Raw genomic sequence first — 27,150 nt, 5'->3', positions numbered from 1 at the left:
CAGTTAAATGGTTCAGCACAGGACCAGGAAGTTGGTGAACAACAATCTAAAATGTATGTGGAAGAAATTTTACCCAAATGTTGGAAAGGTTATGGCATATGGCTCAGGTACACAGACTTCAGTTTGAGGCCATAATTTCACTGACAGCTGTCAGGTGGGATACTAAATAAATGGAATAATAATTGTATACAATAAGATTTGCTGATGAGTTAAGGAGCAGTATTTTTCTGATTAGTAATTTTCATAGAGATAAGGGTATTAAATTAGAACTATGCTGATCTATGGTGGTCATGATGAAGTAATTATGATTTTGTCAGTGATATATTTATTATTAATTAAATTTATAATAATTATTAAATATTATATATTATTAGTTAGATTATTATAATATTATAATATATTATTATAATATATAATTTATTATTAAATTTATAATAATTATTAAATCTATATATTTAAAACCAAAATTCATTACTTTGATGACAATTCCTTCAAATTAAAGTATAAATGAGACGTCTCATTTTATTTTTTAGCAGAACTCACCAATTAAATTAAATATATGCAAAACTTTGAAAAAGTTACTAATTACAGATTATTAAAGCTTCTTCTACATAGTAACTTCCTTGTTGAAATACAGTAATTATGAATGAAGGGATCCCAACAGGCACCTGTTTTACACTCGAAAGCTCAGAATTCTCTACAGTATGCTCTACAGTAAAACACTGTGCTATGTAACATAAGTCAAAGGAGGAGTGATACAGCAATAGTTCTGTTACCTTGTCTGGGAAGATCAGAAATGGAGTTCAGGTTGGATGGGACAGGTTGTTGTCACTATACAAACAGTTCTGACTGCAATATCCATGGCCAAAAGAAACAACATAATAGAAGTATACTTACACTAAATCAATATTTACTCTTTTTTGAAAAAATGCCTCCAGATCCTTAGTATGGAAAGCATCTAACTGCAAAGGACTATACTATATGTATAAAAAGATTCTGCTATAATCTAGGTCATATCTGACTGACCATATAGAATAAAATGTACTTAATTTCTTGAGGTATAAACAGACAACTATAAAAGAAAACAATAACATCTACATAAAAGATGTAAAATTTTGAGGTTTTTATACATACAGAAGGAAGAAAATCTAAGGAAATTCACCATGAATACTGAAGAGTCTATAACTCATTAATTTCTGTTCCTGACAAAACACCCTTAAATCTAAAACAGTTAAAAACCAGGAATGCCTAGAAAATATTTTTGTGAGGAAGATCATATATAAACATATAATATTTTAGAGGTCAGAGCAGCCTTCTTATAATACATGGATATTATCTGATTTGACATATTTCAGGCCTGTTGTCTTTATGGAGTTTGTTATTTTAACAAGACTGTGAAGTACCTCATGGATACTCATTAGAAATGTAGGGAATGAAGTTTTGAATACAATAATTAATTTTATAAAACTGTCACAAAGGTACATAAATACTACAGCTTTCTTTAGACAAGGTAAAAGACATTTCTTCCATCATGTCATACATGAAACTGTGGACTCCACCAAAACCTGTCTATGTATCTAGCATTTTATAAAGAGTCCCTTACCCTTGTACTGAAAAAAATACCAGAAAGAGACAGAAGTAAGAAGGACAGCTGACAACATAAACATTTAATGGAAATTATGGTAGCCAGAAAAAGACATTTTAAGTACTTATCTGAACCAAATCTGCAATTTCTGCACTTTAAAAATACATAGTAAAACTCTCTTTAGGAAAATTAGTGAAAAACAAGGACTCAAGGACAAGGTAAGAATGGAAACTAAAGACAGCCTACTGAAAGTTATTTGGATAAAAGAGTTAGGGCCATAACTTTATCAGAACTGAAGCACAGAGACAGGACACATTTATTTCACAAGAATGAAAGAGAAGGCTACATGACACATGGACTATAAGAAGGATATAAGGAAATGAAAGAAACAAGATGCAAAGCATTTTGGCTCAATTCTAAGATGATATAAACTTGTATAGCTCATAGCTAAACATCAAAATATCAGAAGAGATAATGACAGAATTACAGAATAATGGAGGTTTTGAGTGATGTCTGGAAGTCATCTCATTCAATCTCTAAGAAGAAAACAATCTCTAAGAAAGTACAACAGAATCCCTGTTGCAAAGGAGTGGAGGAAAAAAAAGAAAAAAAGACAACACAATACAAGTGGAATAGATGGGCAAATATGGTGATGCCTTAAGATTTTAGCCTTTACATTTTTCAAATCCTGTGATGCATTAGTGCATAACTCTAAACTTCATATAAAGTGTTAACTACTGTCTTCACAGTGTGATCAGACAAAATAATTCCTCTGGGTCTGGCATCCAAGAACACCCTACAGCCACAGGATCCAAAAAGTATAAACAAAAGTGAATTGGGAGGGAAGAGGGGATGGAGAATGAGCTGGGGGAATATGACTTCATTACCTGAAGCTGGAATTGGACAGTTAACCCCTGATATGCAAAGAGACCAAACATATCTGTCTGAAAACTGTGACTGCCGTCCACCTTGGGTGTAGTCTCTGGGTGGCTTTTGACTGCCCAAGGTTTATCTATTGAAGGCCTTTAAAATAATAAATACCCACTTTATTCTCTTAACTTTGTCTAGCCTCTGTTTTAGGTAGCCACTCCAAGGCATCAATGGGATGAGAAAAAGGATAAACACAGCAATAACAGTATCAAAAACATTTTAATGGAATAAAAGGCAATCCAGAACAGATTTCTGATTAAGATGTAAACAGTAAGTAATTCAAGTGGAAACAGAACAAGAAGCTTCCAATGCAGTTACAATAAATTGTCTAAATAGTTCCATAATATTTCCAGAAAACATTATGATGTGAATAGAACAAGGCTGGATTCACTTAACAGAAAGATGCTGCTTTAATTTTGCATTTATCAAAAGGACAAATCATAAACATTCCAGACAATTTATCAGAGGTAATGTGTAAAAGACTAAATGTTAACAGACTGTTAGTCTGACTGTCTTTTAATTGACAGTTAAAAAGACTGTCAGTCTTTTAACAGTCTTTCAGAATGTTAAAAGACTGAATGTTAACAATGTTTTGTGTTCTAGTTTTGAGGAAGAAAGTAGAAGATGAAAAACAATCATAAAACCAAAATCAAATTTCATTTAACTTTAAATTAATCTCCAGCCAAGAACATGCTCATAAGCATTAGGCATCAATCATATGCTGGTAAACCAAACAGTTCTGGTTGGAAATCTTCCATGGACTTCAGCACCAGTGTTGCCTCCTTTTTAAAATCTGGACCTAATTGTTCATCTGGAATCATAACCACTTGCATTCCTGCTGCCCGGGCTCCTTTGACTCCCTGTGGTGAATCTTCAAACACAAGACACTGAAAAACAAAAGGTAAGGATAAAAAAATAATTACAATGGTACTATGAACTTCTAATAGCTTGTTTTAAAAGAGAGAATGATCCTGAATGAAATTTAGTAAGAAAACTAAATTTTGTTCTTGTCTTAGACACCCCTAATTAGAACAAGAGCAAACCTCTCAGTTTGAACATCTGCATGGTAATTAACCTTTAATTAATTTCAATTCAAAAAACATCAATACACTTACTTAAATCCCAGAAAGTGGTTATCCAGATGTTCCTAAGTGCTTTAATAGGGATGTGTTTAATCACAAGCTTAAAGTAAAATTAAGCAAGTGCCTAAATAAGCAGGCAATTTAATTTTTTCCAAACCAACTTCAAAACTTGCAGAATGGCAAAAGCAGTGTTTTCACTCACTGGTATGGTATTTCCTGCATACACAAGATATGGGGAGCACTAAACTACCTAGGTCAACAGTAGAGCTTCGGATTAGTGGAGACAGACACTATCAGAAGAGTGCTGTCAAAGTCATACTCTATTTACTTAATTCTTCCAAATCAATGATGAGAAAGAAAACAAGCAATTATATTGGAAGGTTACATTTAGAGAACAGAGAGTTTAGTCAGGTAGAACTTCCATGCCTTACAATAGTCACAATCTTTCCAGATTGCAGTTTGGAAGCAAAGCTAAAATTGTTAAAAAAAAAATCATACATTATTTATGTGGATTTTGTAATTTAATGTCAGGATAATGAATAATAAATAAGATAAACATATAAAAATCATATGGTCTGAAATTTTATATAATCAAAGATAATGTTTCTGGAGCTCATTCCAGAATTTATATAATGAAGCATCTCTTCCTGCCTCTTACTGTCCATGACCTGCAAATTCAGTTTGGATTTTTGGTCATGGATAACCCAATGCAACTTTTGGCATCCAAGGACCTGAAAAATTCTGACCTATACTGACACATGGTTTCTAACACTTCTCCAATTCAATTGCATTTATTATCAATATTATTAACACTGCTACTACTACTAATGCCAAAATCACTGCAACAAGTAATTTTAGTAATTGAAAACAGATATTGGGATGGTTAGGGCAATTTTCCTCACATCTAGTAATCAATGCTCTCAGGCACATGGTGTGATTCCTGAGCCTGTCCTGTGCAGGGCCAGGAGTTGGACTTTGATGATTCTTGTGAGTTCTTTCAAACTCAGAATATTCTACGATTCTATGAACATACAACATCATACTGCACCTTTTAGGTTCTGAAACACACAACTGCAGAACATAAAGGATGCACAGTGTTTGTTCTGGCTGTGCTCTAAGGTAACCAAGTTGCAACTTGCAAAAGCTTTATTATATTCAAAGAAAAGAATTTTGCAAGATGTATTAAATGTCTTCCCTACATACACCTATCTATGGTATATATGGGACTGTGGAAGGAGAAAATGAAAGAACCCTCTCCTGATTCCTTTATTTTAAAAATATTGATTCTTTCCTTTCAACATAGCAGCAACTTGGAGTCTGTGAAATGAAAAGTAAAAGGTGCTTTCTACCTTGCATGTAATAAAACAAAACCTAATTAATAATTTTTAGTGAGCCAAAGGAATCATACCAATCTCTTTTGTGCTCATTTCCTTCATACAGTCACTGCATTCCTGTTTGAACAATGTGATACTTTCAAAAGTTGATCATTATTACTATTACTAACTACAAATATGTAACCAGCTGATCCTGGAAAGCTTCGTACAATTGCTATTAGAATGGAAGCATGGCTCTGTCTATAGGTTTTGTTCTTAACAATAGCTTAGTTCATGACCTTAAGCATTCTGAAGACAATAAATGAAACTCTGACAGGCTTTGCTTTTTGAAGAATAAGCTTAAATGTTGCAAAGAAGAGCATTATCAAGGCCTTTCAGAAACCTTTTCTGATCCAGCTCATACAAAAGAATGTACTTCACTGCTCTGTTTTGAAAGACCTAATTGACTTCCATGATGTCACTAAGCTTACTGTATGAGAGGAGCTGATGATTATGGAAGGCAATATGCATAACGAAAAGCTTAACTAATTCCCTGGAATTAGACACAATTAAAACTCTTAATTACCAAAGAAACCAGACAAATGACCCATAATTACAGTGTCTTGCATGTTACAGGAAATAAGTGTATTAGGTCTTCCTTAAGTCTTTCTTTTTACTGAAACTTATTGTCAGCAGCACCAGTCACATTTTTAATGGCTGACGAAAGGTTTGCAGAGGTTCACACACAAAATGGATTTATTAATACATAGAGATGTTATAAAATCTTCATTGTCCTGGACCACACACACACTAAATTTAGAGATATGAAAGCAGCCAAGTTCTTTCCCATTTTGCATAAGTATTGCAAGATCAGCATCACTCCAACTGAGAGACAGATGAGATTTATACAGACTTCAGCTGAGATTCTGGCTGCTTCTGTGCATTATTTCTAAAACTTGTGTCACTGATCAATACTACTCCTATGAGATCTCTCAGAAGGTCATACTAATATAGGACAGTTCTCACTTTGGAATGAACTAAATGCTTAAAAAAGTATAGCAAAGTATATTAATTTATAGTTCACCCTATGAATCTAGAAAAGGAAAAATTAATCACGTAACCAGAGGAAGAAATAATATTACTGCAGCACCTCATTACCTCATCTTCCTACATTAAATGAACAAATATAAGAAAAGAATGTTAGTTAGGCTCTTGGTATGTACAGCAGGCCTTCTCTACCACATATACTGCAAAAGTCTGAATGGAATAACTATGTGACTAACAGGGATATCCGTAAGTGTTACTGCAGTTAGTGATAACCAAGAAGGCTGGAAGGATGAAAGATTAAAATCAGTTTTAAAATTAAGATTTTGGAAAACCTGTGAATATAATATATATGCATAGGGACTGCTTATTAACAAGTATCCTTGACCACATATGACACTACTAAAACAGACAGCTCTAAAACAGACTGAAGGATGAGACTAAAGATGCCATGATTTATATGTACAGAATTCATCTGCAAGTTTAACACTACCATCTATTGTTCTGTAAGGAAAGAATGAAAAGAAAGTTTTCATCACCTGTCCTCAAATGACACAGAAACATTTGGTATCAGAATGTGACATATTATGTTATGGGCTTCTTATGGATTGCACCTCATACTCTGTAATTTCATTTTTAATTGATGTTTTCCCCCTTCCTAATCGAATCAACTGGTCAAAAGCATGATGGGTGATTTGTAAAATTTGCACGGTAGAAATATTTGGTACCCATATACATTAATTTATGTATATATGCACAATACAGTCTTCTATAAATGTTCAAGGACTAATTTAAATTTCATTATATCTCTAAAAAAAGCCCCAAGACAGGCTGCAGGAAGAAATTCACCAAGTACAGCCAGGTCACATGGATATCAGAATGACACTTGATTTCTGTAAACCGAAGGGTGCTCAGGCCTTTCATTTCTACAGATAACTTGCTGACTGTTCATTGACAGAAGTGTTTTTATGATATTCTTTGTGAAAAACTAGCCCATACTATATGGTTAAAATTCAAAACTAAGTAGCATCTAAGAAGTAAATTATCAGTCTGAAAGGTATTACTACTGCAATCATGTTTTGTGGTTTGTTCAACAACTATTGTAATTTTTCCTTGCTCAATTTTTTTTAGATTTTCAAAATAATTCCAGTACTAACCAATTGTGTTAGTCATGTGAATGTCCCAGAAATTTTTAAGAACCATAATATAATTCAGAATACAACACAGATCCATTCATATTCCATACAAAATATTGAGATGCTTAAAAGGGGCTGTTTGTAATTTATGGGAAGTGGTGGAAACTCATAAAAAGAGAGAGAAAACAACAATTTTAACATCATAAAACAGATGCTGGGTTATTTTTTAACTCAACTTGTATTTTCTTTTTTCCTATGTTTTCATTGTCCAAATACCTGGGAACAAGGGGAAAATGTATTTCTGGTGACCCATTTACCATCAGAGTTACTTAAACATTATTGAATGAATCCATTTTAAGCAGCTGCATTATTTGCAGTTTTGGTCTCCTCCTGTGTTAATTCTCTGATGAATTAAGAAAAAAACAATAATGAAATAACGTATTTAATGTTTCTCTCCTAATCTTTGGACTTACACTCCTTCCAGAAATAGTTGGGAAAAAATCCAATAGTGAATACAATAATAAATTACATTTCATTTTATTTTAAGGACATGCCAATTTGACCAGCCAGGGATAACAAAATCATAATAAATATGCTGTTAAGAAAGTAATGCAGCTTACAGCCCCACAATTTAGTTCCATTAAGGAAAATGAGGAGTAAGCCAAGATGTTTTTAAATTCTATAACAAATGAATAAACTGGAAACTAAAACTCAACTTAATTAAGCACCAGAATATTCAGAATACTAACTACAGCCACCATTCTTTATGAGTCAATGATTCATATTAAGAACTGTTTGGAAATTACATACACATATGCTTTTTAATTCAGATTTTTATTAACTCACTACTAGGACTATGTTGCAGACCAATATAAGAATCAAATTATTTACCATAAAACATACAAAACAAAAAATCATTAGCATAATTTCAAAAAGGAAAAAAGAAAAAAAAAAAGTGTTACATCTGCACATAATTAGATTACTCTGGGTGTCTAGCTCTCACATAAATGCACTTTACATTTCAGACCACACCAGCAGTTCCTCTCTCACAAACCAGTTCACAGAACATTATCTCAGGGAAGGCCAGAAGGAATAAAATGGTTTGGATGGAGAAGAAGGAGGAGAAATTTCATATTTCTTGCTTGTTTTCAAGACTTGATCAAATGAAAGGAAGTGTTTCTGTGAGTGACAGTCAGCCCCAGACACAGCAGCTCTGTGAGGCAGGGAGAAGGTCACATTTACATGCAGGGTTACTCTGACCATTCCAGATGGCTGGAGTACTCTTTTCACAGAGCACTGCGTGTTTAGAGGATAGCACACTGGGAACTTTGTATGGTAACTTGTGTTACAGGCCTCAAGAAATTCTCAGGCGTTTCTGAAACAGTGTCCAATTATCCCAGCAGCAGAAATCTAACTCAATCTTAACTGCAGCTTGGATTAGCCATAGAAGGGTTTTGTTCTTTTATGGAGAACACAAGGCAAATACTCATGATGTTCTCTACTGAGGCTACTCATATTGCATAACATGCTGGAGTTTTATGTCACTTATCTCTAAAACTGGCCGAAAAAGTAATTCTATACAATGAAATAGTTAATTTGTTCTTCCTTCCCTTCCACAGAGAACTATCTTTATTACACCCACTGACTTCCTTGACACAACACATTCAAGGAATGCACCTTGCATGCAGAGCTCAGAACTGTAGGACAAAATACACTGAGTGGGTGCCTGAATGCCATTTGGAAACACTTTATTCAACACATGTCCAGCCAAAGCAGGCGGCTCAGGTCCTTGGCCAGGTGAGCTTTGAGCATTTCCAAGTATGCAGATTCCACAAACCTCCAGGACACCTGTTCCTATACAGTGAAACCATATGGTGAAACCAGCCCTATAGTGAAAATGGTTTTCCAAGAATCTAGGAGTTTCTTGTGTTCCACCTTCTGCCTGTTGCCTACTGCACTCACTCTACACCTTGGAGAGAGGCTGGGCCCATCTTGTGAGCAAACACATCAGAGATACAAACTAGGTACACCCAAAGGAGGAACTGTTTTGATACATCCAAATTCTAAGTCTCGAACTGAAACTGGAAGTAGGCACCAAAAGTATTTCCTGAATAAAAGCAAAGAACTTTTTGCCACAGGCAATGTGGATAAACCCAGAGGTGCAGGCTGCCAGAGCTGCTACCCTTCCTTTTTTTGTTTTGGGTAACTGGACACCATCACTTGCTTACAGCTGCCTCAGCAGGTGCTGCAGAAGGCACTTGATTCTCATGGATCAAGCTAATTTTTTTAAAATCTATTTTGGCACTAGTTTGCTTTTGTTCTATAATGCCTCCTTGACCAGTGTTATTTTCCAATGCAGAAAGATCAGCTTGCATAGTGAAATTTACATGAATTTGATCTAAACATTATTTAATGATTGTGTAAACTTTGGTGTTAATAACAGCCCACATATGCTTCAGACATAAGGTCATTTCCTAATTTCTTCAATAAAGAGAGAAAGGGAGAGAAAGGGCCAGAAAAGGCATTAACCTTTAAACAGGTTTTCTTTGAGAGTGCAAAAACATCATGGTCCTTTTTTTTCTATTCAGTACAAGCTTCTCACTGAACTGTACAAAAGAGTGTCACCACTCTGCAGTGACTTGGTGAGATATAGCTGCATTACATTTTAACTCTTCCTGATCAGGAAGAAAAGAGCCTTTCTTTCAAAATTCAAATATGAAAGTTATTGTAGAAAATATTTAAAATTATTAACATAAAACTGCAAGCACAAAGCCAGAAGCAAATACCTTTAAATAAAACAAACAAAATACTAACAAAATTCTAATACGCATTTTCAATGTATTTCAACTACAGAAAAAAAAATCCCAAACCACATTAAAAATGGCAATTCTCTCTTCTCAATATAGATTTTCAGAGGAAAGTGGAGAAGAATGTATAAAACTAAGTTCTAAAAAATATTAACTCCTAAAGTTAAGAGGAATATAAATGTTCCTGTTGGGCAGTATCTGAATCATACAGGTTCATCCCTTCAACCTACCATCTTATACTTGGCATGCCTAAAGCTGATTGTACATTTAAACCCAAGAAACAGCTGTGCAAGTATTTATGAACGTGCTCTTTCAATAGTAGCCCACCTGTGGCCATTGGGTTATGGTAAGGAATGTCATAATTCCACATTTTTGCAATAGCAATCTAAAAATATCACATATGAAATGAAAAGCCTCATTACATCAATAGCCAGGTCTGTTTAAGTAACTGTCCTGTGATTTCAAAGGATGATTTCTCAGCCTCTTAGTTTGCAAAGCTGCTTTGACTCTGCAAGAAAATGAAACTCAGAACTCAAAATTTCTTTCACAATTCTCTTTACCTGAGAAATTATTTCTGTCTTCTAAATACAATATTTCTAAAGAATGTGAAATCTACCACCAAAAGTAAAAGAATTCATTATAAAACCACTATTTCTACGTGCACTATGTACGATATAAATTCTTTTGGAACTATTTATTATGAGAAATAATTAATTCAATTGACCCACTCTCTTAACCCTGAATGAGGGATTAACTGTAAGGGCACTCAAGTTCTACTAGATCAATACAATTACTAGTAAAACCAAAATTTTTAATAAGAATGTATTATATATTAAGAGGAAAGTTTTAAAAAAAAGTCATAATCATTTTTTTTAGATTCCAGTAGAGAAGCTGTGTTTTTCACATTATCTCTATCTTGTTTTTATCAGCTTCCTTTGTTTATTTTAGGGAAGCAATAGTTACCTAGGTATTTTGATCTATGAAAAATGCAGAGAAGAAAAGCCAGTGAATATCAAGCAGTTTTATGTGAATCAACCATTACAACAGACTGCTCCTCTAGAAAATTTCTTTCTACTGTAAACTCCAAGCCCAAATATTTCTGTAAATAAGAAAATTAGTATACTCTTAAAAATGAATTCACATGTAGAAAGTTTTTAAGTCTTAATCTCAAAATATTTCAACATGCTTTTGTTGAAATTCCCCTGATACGATCTAGCTATTTTATATACCACATAGAAAGACTTTTTAAAATGCATTGATGACACACTGTTATCAAGCTGTCCTTATTTTTCTATTAGAAAAATATTAGCTCTACCAGATAAGAGAATGCTAACAGTCACTTCAAGGGCCCTCAGTTCTTATTTTTGACTCAGTCATGCTTACAAGAGTAACAGGTCATTTTCCATAAAAGGAATAAGGTGTGCAATGAATAAATGAATGCACAAGAGTAAACAATGAAAAAAAATAGAAAAACATGTTTCTTTAACTCTGTGTATGTATGCACGTGGATACATATATACATGGTGTACATGGCCTCCATACAGATAGTCTCTCTCTCTGTGGCATAAGGCTTATTCAGTTTAAGAGATATGTTAGATCAGTAACTAACAGAGCCATGACACTGGCTTAACATGAACATTATTTTGGGAATACTAGCCAAGGTATCAGCAACTTGTTACTATGCTTGTCATACAACTTCTGCCCTAACTTCTTTTCGGTACTCAGTTCTTCAAAGAAACAACTTTATCATTATCTTGGTTCTCATTAGCTTTTCTTAATATAATTTTTATCTAAAAACCCCTCCCATTCTGTATATTTCAGCCACAAATAATGTTCAGATTCAACAGGGTATAAAACTGACAGATGGCAGACTAATTCAAAAGGAAAACTACCACATATTTGCCTGTAAAACAACCTCTCATGGGCAAAGTCCTCAAAACACTTCATCAGGCCATATGCTTAAGTGAACACTACTTGCTCATCCAACATAATAATTACTTTATATTAAAAGTAAGAATCACTTAATGGATCTGCTGATCTGAAGTATCCTGCATTTGCTGACCTTCAATAGTTTGAGTGAGTCTTTAGAAAAGGGATGAGGGTGGCTAATTTCCCACTTAAGCTGTGTCCAAATCTCTGAAACTTTTTGAACTGTTACTTTAAAGCTTGTTGCCAGTATTTTGCTATGCAATTATTAACTAATTATTGCTTTTTAATGGACCCCACATAATATACATATATACACAGAAAATGTGCAAATGATATACAAGTATTGTATGGACTCAGAATCACATGATTCCAGGATGGCTGGTTATAGTATGGTGTTAATAATGCCAAGGTTGTGGGTTTGATCCCTGTATGGGCCATTCACTTAAGAGGTGAAGTGATGCTCCTTGTGAATCCCTTCCAACTCAGAATATTGTGTGATTCTGTGATTCCATGACTGAGATTGGAAGCAACCTCTGAAGGTCACCTGGGCCAACTTCCTGCTCAAGCAGGGAACCCTACAGCCCAGGACAAGGTCTAGACAGTTAGTATCTCCAAGAAGCACGACTCTGCCACCTCTCTGGGTAAGCTGCAACAGTGCTCAGTCAACCTCATGGTGAAAAAGTGTTTCGTGATGCTGAGAGGGAACCCCCTATCTTTCAGTTCGTGTCCATTGCCTCTGATCACTAAAGAGTGCCTGGCTCTTTGCATTCTCCTTTCAGGTATTTACTTGCATTAATGTTTCCCTGAGCCTTCTATTCTCCAAGCTCACTTTGTCTTTCCTCAAATGCGATATGCTGAAATCCCTTAATTATCTTGGTGTCCCTTTGCTGGACTCCCTTCAGCAGCTCAATGTCTCTTGTACTGGAAAGTGCAGAACTTCTCCCAGTATTTTCCAGGTGTGGCCTTACCAGTGCTGAGTAAAGGGGCAAGATCCATTCCCTCAATCTGCTGGCAAGACTCCTCCTCATCAGCCACCTTTGTTGCAATGGCACATTGCTGGCTCATGGTCAACTCAGTGTCCACCAGACATTGTAATTACCTTTTTTCTGACCACAGGAAATAAATCAATTGGGTTTTCTTTCCTTTTCAAAAGTGTGCAGCTAGATTCATTGCAGAGACAGACGGCACTGTAATGGAACTTGTAAATTTAAAGGTCTGAATGAAAAATGTGCAAAAAATACAGACAAAAATTAATGCTAAGTGACCATTAGAAAACCTATGATGAGAATACAAAGCACTCCATTAGGAAGTGACTCAGTCACCCCAATACTGATATAAACACATTTCTTCATCGTTAAATCAAAGACAAATTGCCTTCTCTGCAAATGCCTGCAGTCAAATTACACAGAAGCACCTGAATGAGAGGTAATGTGCTTATAAGACACACTCCTTTGGAAAAAAAAATCTGAGTTTTCTCTGCGTAAACACAGCCTATTCTGCTTTTCTTCTATTTAAAAACAAATTATGTGTATTTATATATTAGACTACCATGGCATATTGGAAAGAGTGATTTTACATTGCTCTAACCATCACAACACATGACCTGAAAGAAAGTACCTCTAATACAGTAATACAATCAGTTCAGAAATAGATGCCAAGATATTGCCAAGAATCTGGATAAATTGACAAGCAACTGCTACAAGCAGCATTTTACCGATAACTTGGAAGCTTCAGCACCCAGACATTATATAAAGATTCCCTAGGGAAACCAGACTACAGCAGGTGTGTCAAGGTGAAAAAGTATCACTGCCACACAGTCCACTGAATTATATGTCCTGGCTACCAGGTAAAATATGCTGTAACTTAAAAAAAAAAAAATAGAAGAGGATAGGCTGCCTGTCAGATGAACAAGCAAAAGAGAATCTTAAACTTTGCGAAATAGTGCAGGTGATTTTTATTTTCTCTTTTTTTTTTTTTTTTAAGAAGTGGTAGTGGTCTAATATTCTATTTCTGTTGTATTTCAAGTCTTTGCAAATTGATTCCAGCTGCTTCTAGAGAGCTTATAGGTAAGATTCATCATTGAATGGAGAAAACTGATAAATCAAATAGCAAATATATCTAAAGATTGAGGACTGAAAATCTCATCCACACATAAAGGCTGAATCTGGGATTTATGTTCTGGGTCTGCAGATCTTGAAGGTGTGGCTAAAAATACCTGTTTTATAGTCTTCAAAGGTTTATAAGTTCTAGTCTTAGCAAGCAGAACAGTGTGAGAAAAGACACTAAAAATTCTTTTTTCTCCATTGACCCTGCATCTGCAAAAAAAATCACTTCAATGCTTTTAATGCCATAGAGAACAGCCTCTTCATTGACAACGAAAGTAGGGTTAGGGTTAGGTAGTTCTACTGGATATCCAGATGATGAATTAAAACTGGAAAGAAACAATTACTCTGTCTAGAAACACTATTATTATATGCTTAACTAGGTCACATTTTTAACTTTGTTACAAAAAGTAACAAGAAGAAAGTCTTACAAAATCAAGTGACAATTACCCATTTGAGGGAGTTCACACAGACACCCCAGTATCTTACACCCTAATGAAAAGTGAAGATGTTGCTCATGACACTCAAAATGTTTTTCTAAAGCAGATATTCTTGGTCTTCACAGTGGTAGCGCTGCAGGCTTCCAGCCAAGGTTCTCTTCATGTTTTTCTACTTTTCCTATAAACTAAAAAACTTTTCTCTCTGCTTTGGTTGCCTTCCTGACTACCTTCTTTGCAGAAAAGGAACACAGTTCAGGTAGGCTGATCTTAATTAATAAGAATCTTTCCTTCCAAATACTCTGTGGTTATGAAACATCACATTAATACTAATTTCAAAGAGTATGTATGGAACATAAGCACTTAAAATTGACAAGTTTCTACAGAGAGGGATCTGAAGATTTTCCTATGCAGAAATGCATACATATATGCACACACACATTAGTTTATGTGATAGAACTGTACAGGGGAAGAAGAATAGCAGAAACAAGGGTAGATGGGGGGAGCCTGAAACACCCTGTGCCAGCTGCTTGCAGACACACCCCAGCAGCCACACATCCCAGCAGCCTACCAGAAGTTCATTCCTGTGCTGCCTGATGGGGCAGGATGAGCCCCAGCAGCCCTGCGAGGCCCTGGTCCAGCCACTCCTGGTGTCACAAGGCCAGAACCACACAGACATTTCAACAGGAGAAGCTCTGTGGGTCAGGGCACCCTCTGGAAATGTGAGACAGAAGGGGCTGGTGGGGTGTCAGTAGGGGCTGTCTGTCCTTGGCCATTCCTGCATCAGTCTGTGTAGTCTGTCCTGTCTCCTCCAATCAAACTCCATTTCTAACCGTTCTTGTGGGCAAGGGCTTACTGTTGTGCACACACATGTGCATGGAGCGTCAGTCCTACCATGGGAGCAGGAGTCCCATGTGCCCACAGTGCAGCAGTGCAGTGATGACAGGTGGGCAAGTGAGGGTGTGAGGGCTAGCAAAGAGCATGCTGGAGCAGCTGGCTAGTAGGTGAAGTATCCTGAAAGCCAGGTATGACCCTATGGGCAAGAGCACAGACAGTCCAGCTTTGGCCAGCTGCTGTAAAGACTGTGGCATCTGGGGCTGTCCAAGAGATCTGTCTGTATGTACACAGGAGAGACTCTGTGGAATGACAGAAGCGCAAGACTGGGATCCAGGAACAACTGAGTACCTAAATCCAGCTGCTGGAAAGATCCTCACTGCAGGGTGAATATAGGGTAGACTTGTCTCATATGTCTATGCATGAAAGTGACATAACAGTAACCCCACAAGATCAATGTAGGTATTGGTTTGAAAACACTGATTTAAATTCTCAAAAATTCCCAGGCTTATTCATAGCTGCAAAAATGAATGGAAGGTGTCTACACCATGAACATGGGTACTTTTTGAAGAAGTACAGCATTTTAAACATTTGCCAATTAAGCTGATTTTGGTTTATGTTTTCCATACCAAACAAACAAGCAAAACCCACCCGGAAAAGCCACACAAACTGTGGAAGACCCACAAATTTAATTTTTTTCTTCTTTGCAAATAAAATGAGAGCCATGGTCAATCTAAATAATTCTGATCCCCTTGCTGTATTTATAAAGAAATGCAAAAAGAAGGTTGGCTTGTTTGGTTTTGTCAGGCAACACAAGCTTTTAATATCTCTAGTCATTCAGACCTTCGACTAAGATTTATTAACCCGTCAAACAAAAGCAATTTTACAACATATACAACTGCAGTTCATTTCAGAACATTTATTGCTCTGTAAACAGAAAATCCAGATTCTGCTTAAACAATCTATTCCTTTTCTTCCTCTTGAAACAAGAAGGAAGGCACAGTAGTAAGAGAAATTCTAAGTGAAAAAGAAAGAAGTATTTACAAACTTATTTTCACAACATATAAAAAGCATAAAGTTAGAAATTAAAATAGACTTTTATGGTGACTATCTCAACTGAGAAAACATCCCCTACCTTTTGGTAGCATGGAGGGGGAAGGGCAAACAGAATAGGGGCACAGCTCCATGTTTACTTTGCATATTTTCTGCTATGCAGCTCAGCTCAAATGGCTGTGAGAGATGTTTAGAAATGAGGCACTTCATTAGGACACTGAAACGGAGCACGATACCTGCCTGGAACACAACCAGGTTATCCAGTCTCCCTTTATAGAGAGAAACATGTTAGGGAATGGGTTACTGCTGTTAGAGGATAGAGCCTCCTCTAATAGCCTGACAAAGGGGAAGCAGCCACAGCTCCGTGCCCCCAGCCCTAACAGTAGCAAGGCTGAGCACATGTCTCCCAGCAGGCACCAGAAAATACACACATAAATAAATAAATAAATAAATAAATAAATAAATAAATAAACACACACACACACATAAGGCTAGACACACAGATAATGTAGTTATACTCAACACTCCCAAGGACCACAGGGTCATTCAGTTGCCTCTTCTCTAGTGCTCACAGGCTTGCACTTCAGCCTGGCCACTGGCTCTGCAGACAGATGCCTGAGCTGGGCCCCTGTGACCTGCAGTCCCAGGCTGTGGGCTGGCACCTCATTTTGCCCAGTTGCCAGCACCCAGATCCGTGCTTGCTCCAGCTGCTGGCACCATGAACACATGGGCCTCTGCCTGGGTCTGGCTGCTGGGCACACACACAGAGGCCACAGACTAGATGCCCTTCAGCCAGGAAGAGCTAGAAGTGGAGTTTGCTAACACAGGACACACTACCCTGATAAAGAGCTGTGCATAGCCAGACAAATGTGTCACACATCAATGCTTTTTTTCTTTTATCCCTCTATTTCCCTGTAATAAATCCTAATCAAATCTCAAATTCTCTTCCTCTGCATCCCATACTGAGTGCCACACCCTAGGCAGCATCTCTCCTCAGTCCAAAAGGAGTGGTCCAACACTGATTTACCTTGATAGTACTTCTAGGACAGCCCTGGGAGGGCCTGAACAGGTTGTCCCTCCCTTTGAGTTCTTAATCTGAGCTTCTGTCTACCTCTGGGACTCTGTGCTGCCCTGATCATATGGAGATGGGCACCTGATGGATGATGACTTCTGTGACAGATGTGGGAACTGTTGGGAAGGTGTGACTGGGGATCCCCCACCTGCTGTCACCTCTCTCAGCTCGTTTGTGAGTCTGCAAATAAGCTTTTAACACAAACCCCAACATCTGCATCTGGTAATGGATCTTCCTTAGGAACCATCCAACTCTTTACAAGTTTATGCATCATATGCTGCTTGATTCCTAACATGCAAGATCAGGAATCCAAGTACTTTCTTTTACAGGTCTTTATAACCAGGGCCTGACATGCCATACGCTATGCTAAATATAGAAATTAATAGAAGAAAAAAATGATGCTCAAATCAGACTTCCTATTTCTCCTTTCTTCTCAATGCTGCTATTATTCCAATGTTCAGTTTGAGCCTAAAGCAATACACCACAGCATGTCACAAGCATTATTATGTCTTTATACTGCCAAGTAACTGAAATCTTTTTATTAAAATACAGCATTCTGTGATGGATTTCTTCATCCTTGGACTGACATTGAGTCTGAAGCTCCTATTAGTAATCACTTTACACAAAGCCAGATCACATACTCAACTCAGACAGAGAAGCTAAGGACTCAATTGACAGATTTTTAAAAATGGTGAAAGCTGGTGAGACTGAATTGTTCTAGCAAATAATAGACACATTTCAAAATTTGTGAGAAAAACTACACTTAAGGCCTTTTCTAAGTATTCTACTTATGGAACATTTTATTCACCATTCATTAGCACTGTATTATTTAAACAAAATCAGAGAAACAAGAAAGTTACTGCACTAAATGTTAATCATCTTAACGAAAATTAAGGCTGACTAATATCAGCTACAAAGAGGAGCTGTAAATATGAAGATATCACTAAAACAGTCTTCCACCAGCCTACTCAAAGTCAACAATCATCATTTAAGCATACTAGCTCTTCAACTAAGATTGCTAAGATGATAAGGGAAAAAAAAAATCAATTCTCCCAAGGAGAAAGAGACAGAAATAAATTGTCCAAACACTGCAGAATTACTAGTTAATGCAATGCTAGGATAGAAGATGAAACTCTGTCATCAGTGTTTCTAAAGAAAACTTCTTTACTTTGAGAGACATGCCAAAGTGCACATTTGCAGCTGATTCTTCTTTCCACTATCTCCATGAGGTTTTAAATTTAGACATGTAGCATCCTAAATATTTGAAGAGTTTTTGCTGTAATGTTAGGTCTGTCACATCATCTACCAATCCTCATGAGACAAAACGCTTAGCCTCAAAAAGGTAAATGCTTTTACTATTTCAGTATATACATCATTAACTTATAGACCATTTCCTGACATTTCATCTACACTCCCTAAAAAATGTGTGAGAAAGCCATAAGGACGAATGGGCTACTGCACACTATTAACTCTTTATTATTTATAATGAAGGTATATAGATTACTTAGTGCAGTTACAAATTAAAGTTTTCATTTTCACCTTCAAGGCCCTATATTATCTTACCTACAATTACTTATGTCTTGCTTTTATTTCCTTCTACTCCCTAGACATCTTCTATTCTTTCACTTAATTGCATTCTTTATCTCTTTCTCCCACTTCCAGCTGTATGTCTTATATCATGCTGACCTCTGTGCCTTGTACAATCTTCATGCCTACATTCTTCATCCTTCTCCAGCAGTGTATTTAAAAATACACTCTTTCTGGAATCATTGGTACATGCTCTTCTTCTTCCCTTTCTTATTGCTGGGCTATTAACTAAAATTTGTCTTGCTTAAATTGCTTTTGCTCCTTGTTGGACCAGGGCAGCAGAGAACACAGAAGAAAGCAGATTTGTCTGATTTCCTTCTTATTTCTATTAAGAATTACCTCTGTTAACTCTAACTCTGAGGAGATTGAGGGATGACAATACTTGCTTGCCATCTAAAATAATAAATTGGAATCTTGTTCACTAAAAAAGCCACAATGTTCATTAAATAAATTGCAAACAGTGTGTGCTTATAGTGGTTAGTTTCTACAACTGTACTTCTTATAGTCTTAAGATGTTTACATTTATTTAATAATGCTCCAACAATTGCCCAGAGCAGGCTCCATGCCTGTGATCCAGTATACATGAATATGATGTTTTTTATCCCCTCATGGTTTAATGTGCATTTACTTAAATATAAATATGATGACCACACTGAACAGCACACAAATATCAGGAAACCAGGGAAGCATTCCCAGATGCAGTATTAGTCATAGTATGGTAAAGTCATAGCATTATTCCTGACTTCTAGAACACCTGACTACAGGAATTCCACCTTTCCAAACTTCAAACACCTACTCTACACAATATAACTCTTCATGGAATTATCATATGACCTATTACTAATTATTACATATGACCTATGTACTAATTATTACTACAACTGAAAAAATATTATCTTCTGAGAAACACCTTAAAAAAACCTGCAAATATTTTTTGCTGAAATTAAAAAAAAATTCCTCTCAATGAAAACTTTTGGCCTGAGAATTTAAAAACTCACAACAGATATCAGCCTTCAAATTATATATTATAGCTAATCTAAAGCTTGCAAATGCCTTCTACCTCAGATACATGATCATTCTTTCTAAAATGAAAGGCTCTGGTTTAGTTTGCTTGGCATAACTGCATTATTGAAAGTGAAAAGCAGTAAGATAGGTTGCATACTATTATACTAAAAGTGCCCATGGCACTCTTTTAAATCAGTAGTATTTTGAATCTTCAATAGTTCTGAAGTTCAGGACAATAGGCAATCTCTAATATCTCCAGACTGAGCTATAGGAAGCAATAATATGTTCTGGAGACAAACTGAATAGATCACTGTAACCAGGTGTCTGTTCAGGAAAAAGAAGACAATTTCCTAATGGAGAAAAACGTTCTGAAACAGAAGATATTTTCGCAATGGATGAAATCTCATCAACGACTCTTTGCTAGTCAGCAAAACCTTGAGGCTTTGAAATAACTAACCTATGAAGGAGGTTCAAAAGCCATTTCCATTACCATGCCACTATATTAGAAAATAGTTGCAGTTGTATTTTAAAATAATTCTGGTGCTATTCAGGGAAGTATTGACTAGTAATCCTTATCTCTATATTTAGTAAAATCTGCTGATAACACAAATTTTGTAGGTCATCTGGGATAACATCTGTAAGAACTTTGGAGTGACAAAGTAGTCTACTGGGCAGTCAAGTGTCAAATTAAATGAAACGATCAAGAAATGTGGCAGTACACATTAGCTGGAAGAAAATAAATGACATATACATCTTCTAGTATTTGGTTTAAATACTGGACACCACTGTAAACAGCTCAGTGAAAACTCAGAACTTGGGAGACCAGCTCAATGAAAACTTAGAGCTTGGGTGATATTGTTTATATTCACAGACATATATAAAATGGTCTCATCTGGAATGCTCTATGTACTATATCCCACAGACATTTTTCTATGTTAAAATGTTTTTGATAGGAAGAGTCTGAAGAAATGCAATCAGAATGCTTATGAAGAGAAAAAACCCAAATAAACAACCATATTACTGCCTCCACCCCCCAAAAAAAATCCCAAACACAACTCTTTCAGATGGTGAGGTTTTGAACAGACTCTAAAGAGCTTAATTTATGGAGCAAAAAAATAAAAAGGGATGTGGCAAACAGCATTTACAATACTGAGTGGCAGTTCAATTACTTTTCTTTCTCACTCATAACATATAAAAGCTGACACTGGAACATACGCAACATATACAGAATTCATTGTCCCAGGCACAAATCAGTATAAAGAAAAAACACAGATCCTGTGGAAGGGTTACTATAGCCTATTTTTTGTCTGTTTTTGTTAAAAGCAACTTGATACAGGAGCAAGACAATTTAAGTGGATAAATTAACCCCCTCTAGCTAAAAGGTGATTATTAAGCTGTGATTATTAGCTGTCATCAGAGATGGTACCAAATAAGCTGAACACTGAATCTGAGCATGAACAGCAATTCCTGTATTTAGTATCATTTAGGCAAAAAATTAAAAGGTTTTTTTTTTTTTTTTTTTTTTTAATGGAAGAGAAGGGCAGCAATTCTACCATTGCTTGAAATTGTATTCTACTTTAAATCAGAATCACTCCAGTCTTACTGAAGTTTAACTTGAACCATTTTCTTCTTGGCTTTGAATTATGATATTATTCTAAGATAAAAAGATGCTGAAATGGAAATGCTAAGCATACATTTTTAGCAGACAAGTCTTCATATCTTCAGTTCTTTTGTATACTACAAGGTCTTTTATCTTTATAACACCTATCATAATAATAATGAAAAAAAAAATTTCCAGTACTGCTTTATGGAGTACACTTTGCAATCACCTTCTAAGTGCATTTATTTTGTGATGCAGCAATCAGTCTGAGCAAAAAGCTTTGCCCTGTTTAGACTATAAATAATTTACCAGTGTTAATTGATGGTTCTATGTGTAGGTTTTCTGCAATCATGCCAAAAAGACAGACTCTTACAAATTCTTTATCACACAACAGAATAAGAAAAACCCTACCATATAATACCAGCTCTCTGAAAATTGCCTACAACCACATCTCCACAAAAAAAAAAGTGATTTAAACAAACTAAGAGCAAAAAACAAACAAACAAACAAACAAACTTATAATTCCCTAGCCTTAGTGCATTAAAACAACACATAGCTAACTGTAGTCTTTCATAGGTTTCCAGAGGTTTCCCCATGACATTAATTTACAAAGAAGCAACCAAAAAATATTGCCAACAATGCAATTCCTTCTTTCAGTCTTCATTCTTTGTCCTGAAATGGTTGAAAACCACTGTTACAACAAACTCTGGGTGATTACAAAGGTAACTCCAGATACAGAGAGAATCAGTGCACTAGATCTTATTGAAAGATCTTATTCATGCTTGTTATAACTCAAAAGACTATAAAAACATTTTTTGTGAAAATTCTTGTTAATTAAAATCTAATTATTCAATGACTGCTGTTTGGCATCTCAAAGAAAATGCTCAAGGTCTTGAAAGAAGTTAAATCAGTGAGCAAGTTATCATAAAACAAGGATTTCCCCCCTCTTTTTTCCTACTTACCATGCATAATTAATATGTGATAATACCCATAATGAGTTCCCTAAAACAATTAGCAACACATCTCCAGTGACCTGCTAATCTGAATATAATGCTTTTTGAATTTGGAGGTGCACCAGTCTCTTTGTGCTTACACACTCACCTCACGTAGAAGCAAAGAAAGCTGCAGAGCATAATTTATTATTCTGCATCACATTTCATCAAGTCCCTTAGCAGCTACTTGATACATTATCAAGACAAATGCAAGGAAAAAAAAGTATTCTTACCTCTCCACCCTCCCAAGCAGAGTACCCCAAAGACTAAGAACTAATTATAATCCTTCTTTCCCCTTCCAATCATTAAGATACCTTCAGTGAAAGCAAACCTTGACCAGGTTACTTTTTGCATGGAATTTCAATGACTTTTTTCATCTCCATAAGACAAATACATCCATAAATAAACATGCACTGCAGTAACAAGGGCAATGTCTGGAACACTTAAAAGTTAAATTACTTGCAAGCCATACAACATCTCATTTTTCTTCCACAAATATATAATAAAGACTGCCAGCATGGGGAAGGGTAGGCTGGGAGAGTGGGTGAGTACATATGTGAACACACAGGTACATATGCTTCAGAAGAAAAGGGAGGAAGTAAATCAACCATAGGAACTGAGAGCATGATAATTGAAAAAAAAAAACCTGAAAACAAACAAACAATCAATCTCCTTCCTTTAATTATCTTTTAAGTATAAAATAGTGGCTTATTATGAATTTAGGGAAAAGATGCCTGTGTATAGTAGTGTAAAGGACCAGACCTAACCCTGTTTTGTCTCAAATATTCAGAGTATTGCTACAGGAAAGGTGATCAGAGTAGACTAGTCCCATGGAAGTGGGGCACTGCTGTCCTGAGCCACCTTCCTGCTCCCCTTTCAGATTTGTGCTCAGTTCCCCCATCTCAAATCATTACCTTTGTGTAGTGGTGTGGTGGCTTGTTTGTGAGCCAGCACTTTCTGAAGAAGTTTTTGTGGGAGTTGTGAAGTGTACTGTACGAAACTAAGGGCTTGTTAGCTGATACTTTTTGTGGAAATGTATTCTAAGAATTTAAGGGCATTTTAGCCAATACCTTTAGAGTGTAAACATTGGGCTGGTTGCCACAGTTAAGATGACTGTATAGTAACACAGAAGAGTTCCCTGACATGTGGTCCAGTGCCATTGTTCCAGCTGACAAGAACCTGTAACCAACATCACACCCTCTACCCATGGGCTGTGACAAGCAGATCTTCAGAAGTCCTAGATTGTGAGATGATGAAATATCTCATGTTCTTTTCTCTACAGCTAGAAGGCAAGCTTCTTAAAAGCAGGCTTCATCAGCCAGCCTGGGAGACACAAGTAAGGGCTACATGCTTAGACTATGTAGCAGCTGAGGAACGTGCAGCATTCAGCCAACAGGCTGTTCAACACTGTTTCACAATGGAAGTACATTCCACTGGAGTGCTGTATCTTTGCTTCCCAAGCTGTAAAGTTTCTAGAAATAGATATAAAACTATATTGTTTGATACCTAATTACTTTAAATTGCTCAGTACACAATTTAAATGTATGATTTATTAATAATTTATTCCTTTAAATTTATCCAGTGTTTGATATCAACAGCTTCTCCAGCAGGGAGAGGAACCCATAAAAAGTTATGCTGTTTATTATTTTCCAGTGCCTCATAATAGCAGGAATTCAAGAATTAATCCAGCAACATATACTAAATAATCAAAAAAAACAACTTGCCATCTAGAAATGCCTTCAGTCACATTGCAGAACAAGAAAAGTAAAGGCTTCAGTAATTCAGGAAAAAGTTCTCGCCAAGAACCTTTCTGAGCAAAGAGCTGATTTATCATGTGGTAACTAGGACAATTCCCAAGGAAGCAAAAAAGGTTGGGAGACTGAATTTCTCAAGTTCAAAAGTACACAAAAAGATGTTTTCCTCCATTTTTTTTCAGGAAGTGGTCTACACAGTGGACAAGACAAGGATAAAACTCTCTTCTGATCTTCTTTAAAAAGAAAGCAGAAGTTCCAGATTGCTGTTATGTTCTCTGTGGAGAATTTTTCTTGGCAGTGTAGAAATGTGCTGGAACTACTTTTCCAATTATACTTTACAAAAGACTAATTGCTAGATATTTTTAGTTCCTGATAAAAAGACACAAGCTGTTAAGACTGGGCAATTTTGGATGCATACATAGAAGTAAAAAACACCATTTCTCCAAAAAGCTACAAAATCAGTAAAAGGGAGGTTCCTTGGACTTAGCACTTCACCTTGGTTAGAAGGCAGACAAATTGAAATATTCTCTTCCTGAGCCCATGGATACACCCTTTCAGATTTCAACTGCTATCCACTTTCAACATTTCAGGGCATGTTTTACATGACAGAACTCAACTAATCTGGGTACACACAAATGCTAGGACATGGTTCATTTGCCTTTTAATCACTTCATGTACAGTAAGAGTGAAACCTATGTAACTTATATTTAATCTGTAATTTATAATCTATTTTAAGGGAGTGAACTCTGCTTTTGTTGCAAAACACTTAAGTAAGGTGTGTGTACTCAGGAGCAGTGTTTTCAACCTCTCATGGCACTGAATCAGTTGCTCAGCTGTCCTACCATCTCCCAAGGTATACCATCCCCACCAGGACACGCTTCTGCCATGGGAGAAGTGTTTGGAAGCTGGTCACTGTGTAGCACAGTATGCAAGGCTAACAGGGACACTGACAGGCAAGGGACAACAAGAAAACACACCCTAGAAACACTCAAACATCCGAGACCTTAATTCAGTCTACTAATCATATGGCTACACTGGAGTTAGCATCAACAAATCAGACAAGACAAGAAGTTCTTTATTGACTCTAACCCATCAAATGCCTAATTAATTAATGAACTGTAATACATCAGTAGAGACAAGAAAGTCCAGTGGCTTCTGAAAAGACTAAATTCTGCTTTCTACCTCAAAATGCACCTTCAGCCAGAAAGAGTTGCGGAGCAACATTGATCCCTCTTCATAATAAACAGCCACTGGTCTGTGCTGTATCTGCCTCTGTCAGACCACACTGTCCGAGAAGAACAGTGACCATCTACAAACTCTTTGTCATCTCTCTTCCTGAATGCAGCCTGGCACTTTATACTCTGACCATTACCATCACAGGTTATATCCACTGGAAAAAAACAAATATCTAACAATATGCTAAAACAGCTGGTAAGAACTGTGAGTCCAAGGAAATAAGACAGCAGGGCTTGGGTAAATCAGAATGGTTTATACCATGAACAGCTATTTAGAAGGTTGTTTCAGATGAGAAAAAATTGGTAATCTAGGCCTATGCAAAGAAAAACTAGAGCCAACCTTGAAGAAAAAGTCATTGATGTATATTTGAACTAAGCTGAAAAATGTCAGTGATTTTATATTTAATGCCTTTATTTCTAAAATAAAAAAATTGTGAATCGTAAACATTCAAGAAAGAGTATAAGCCAATAAAATTGAAAAGGGACAGATTTATGGTGACTAAAACATTTGATTTGAACAGCAGGGATTCCAATTTACAGCTCAGTGTGCCACTTAGAACGGTTGTTCATGTCTGTAATTTCTGTACTTTAAATAAAGTACTCCTAATACATTCAACCTCCAGGTATGCATAAGGAATAACAGCAACATCACTAATTAAATACCTGCTTGTCTGAAAACCAGAGTGAGTAAAATATATACACTACATGCATACAGTCAAAATGGAGGAGTTGAGTGGGGGAAAAAAAGTAGAAAAAGTTTAAAAATTAAGTGGATAACACAAAAAAACAGTTTTAGCATCCTTTTTTACAAAAACTCACAATAACAATGGTCACATTAAGTGCTAAATCAGCCTTCTTTATCCAGTTTTAGTTGTACAATATAGAATAAAATCACAAAATATTTGAATGTCATAATGTTCTGAATCTACTGTTCTTTCCTTGTATCTTCTAGAACAAAAAAGCACAGAAAATTTCTCTTTGAACTTCTCCGTTCTATGACAAAATGCCCACTGAGACTCATAAATCCTAATGCCATTTAATCAGTCTGAAAAAATTTTAATGAGCTCTCTCTAGATTTGGTACAGAGATTATTTGTAACTATGAGATCAATTAATTAATTAGAAATGGAAGAAACTGCAAAGAAATAGTGTTTTAAATTAAGGCAATGATTTACATTACTTGGAACTTTTTAAATAGAACAGATTGATTCTTCATAAGAGAGTTATGACCATTTGTATTACTACAATCTATCCCTCTGTTTAAAAAGTGAATATAAATGGATTTTTTGCTTTTAAACTACTACTAAGGTCCTGTATTTTACAGAAAAGCTATCGGCAAATCAACCAAACTTGGAAAGAAATGCCTTAGCTTTCACCCCTTCATTAGGAAGTTAATTAATCTGTGCAGCTTTGATAACAGAAGTATATCGGAAATATGTATAAATGTTGGCATGCAGATGTCAGAAACCCTCTGATTCAGAGCCATATTTAAAATAAATTTATTTGCATGCCATTTTTGTTATTATGAAACAAAACTTCTTCAACATAGCATTGAAAAATTGTAGTTGATATAAATAAAAAATTGTAGTTGATATGTATAAACTATAAATATATTCAAGAACACCATCATTTCTACACATGGACAGCTCCAGAT

At 36.0% G+C, this 27,150-nt stretch overlaps 1 protein-coding gene across 2 annotated transcripts in view; it reads right to left on the bottom strand.

Moving 5' to 3' along the window:
- Nucleotides 1-2,715: 2,715 nt before the first annotated feature.
- PUDP (pseudouridine 5'-phosphatase) overlaps nt 2,716-27,150 on the bottom strand; it is a 66,971-nt gene continuing 42,536 nt past the window's right edge. For both annotated transcript variants that reach the window (XM_053935503.1, XM_053935504.1), the window contains exon 4: nt 2,716-3,402. In XM_053935503.1, coding sequence (XP_053791478.1) covers nt 3,226-3,402 — 177 coding nt within the window. In that variant the 3' untranslated portion in view covers nt 2,716-3,225. The remainder of the gene's footprint in view (nt 3,403-27,150) is intronic.

This window comes from Vidua chalybeata, chromosome 2 (assembly GCF_026979565.1).
Source record: "Vidua chalybeata isolate OUT-0048 chromosome 2, bVidCha1 merged haplotype, whole genome shotgun sequence".
In the NCBI taxonomy this organism is placed as follows: Eukaryota; Metazoa; Chordata; class Aves; order Passeriformes; family Viduidae; genus Vidua; species Vidua chalybeata.
Note: the sequence above shows the minus strand (reverse complement) of the source record. Positions and strands in the feature narration are given on the sequence as shown.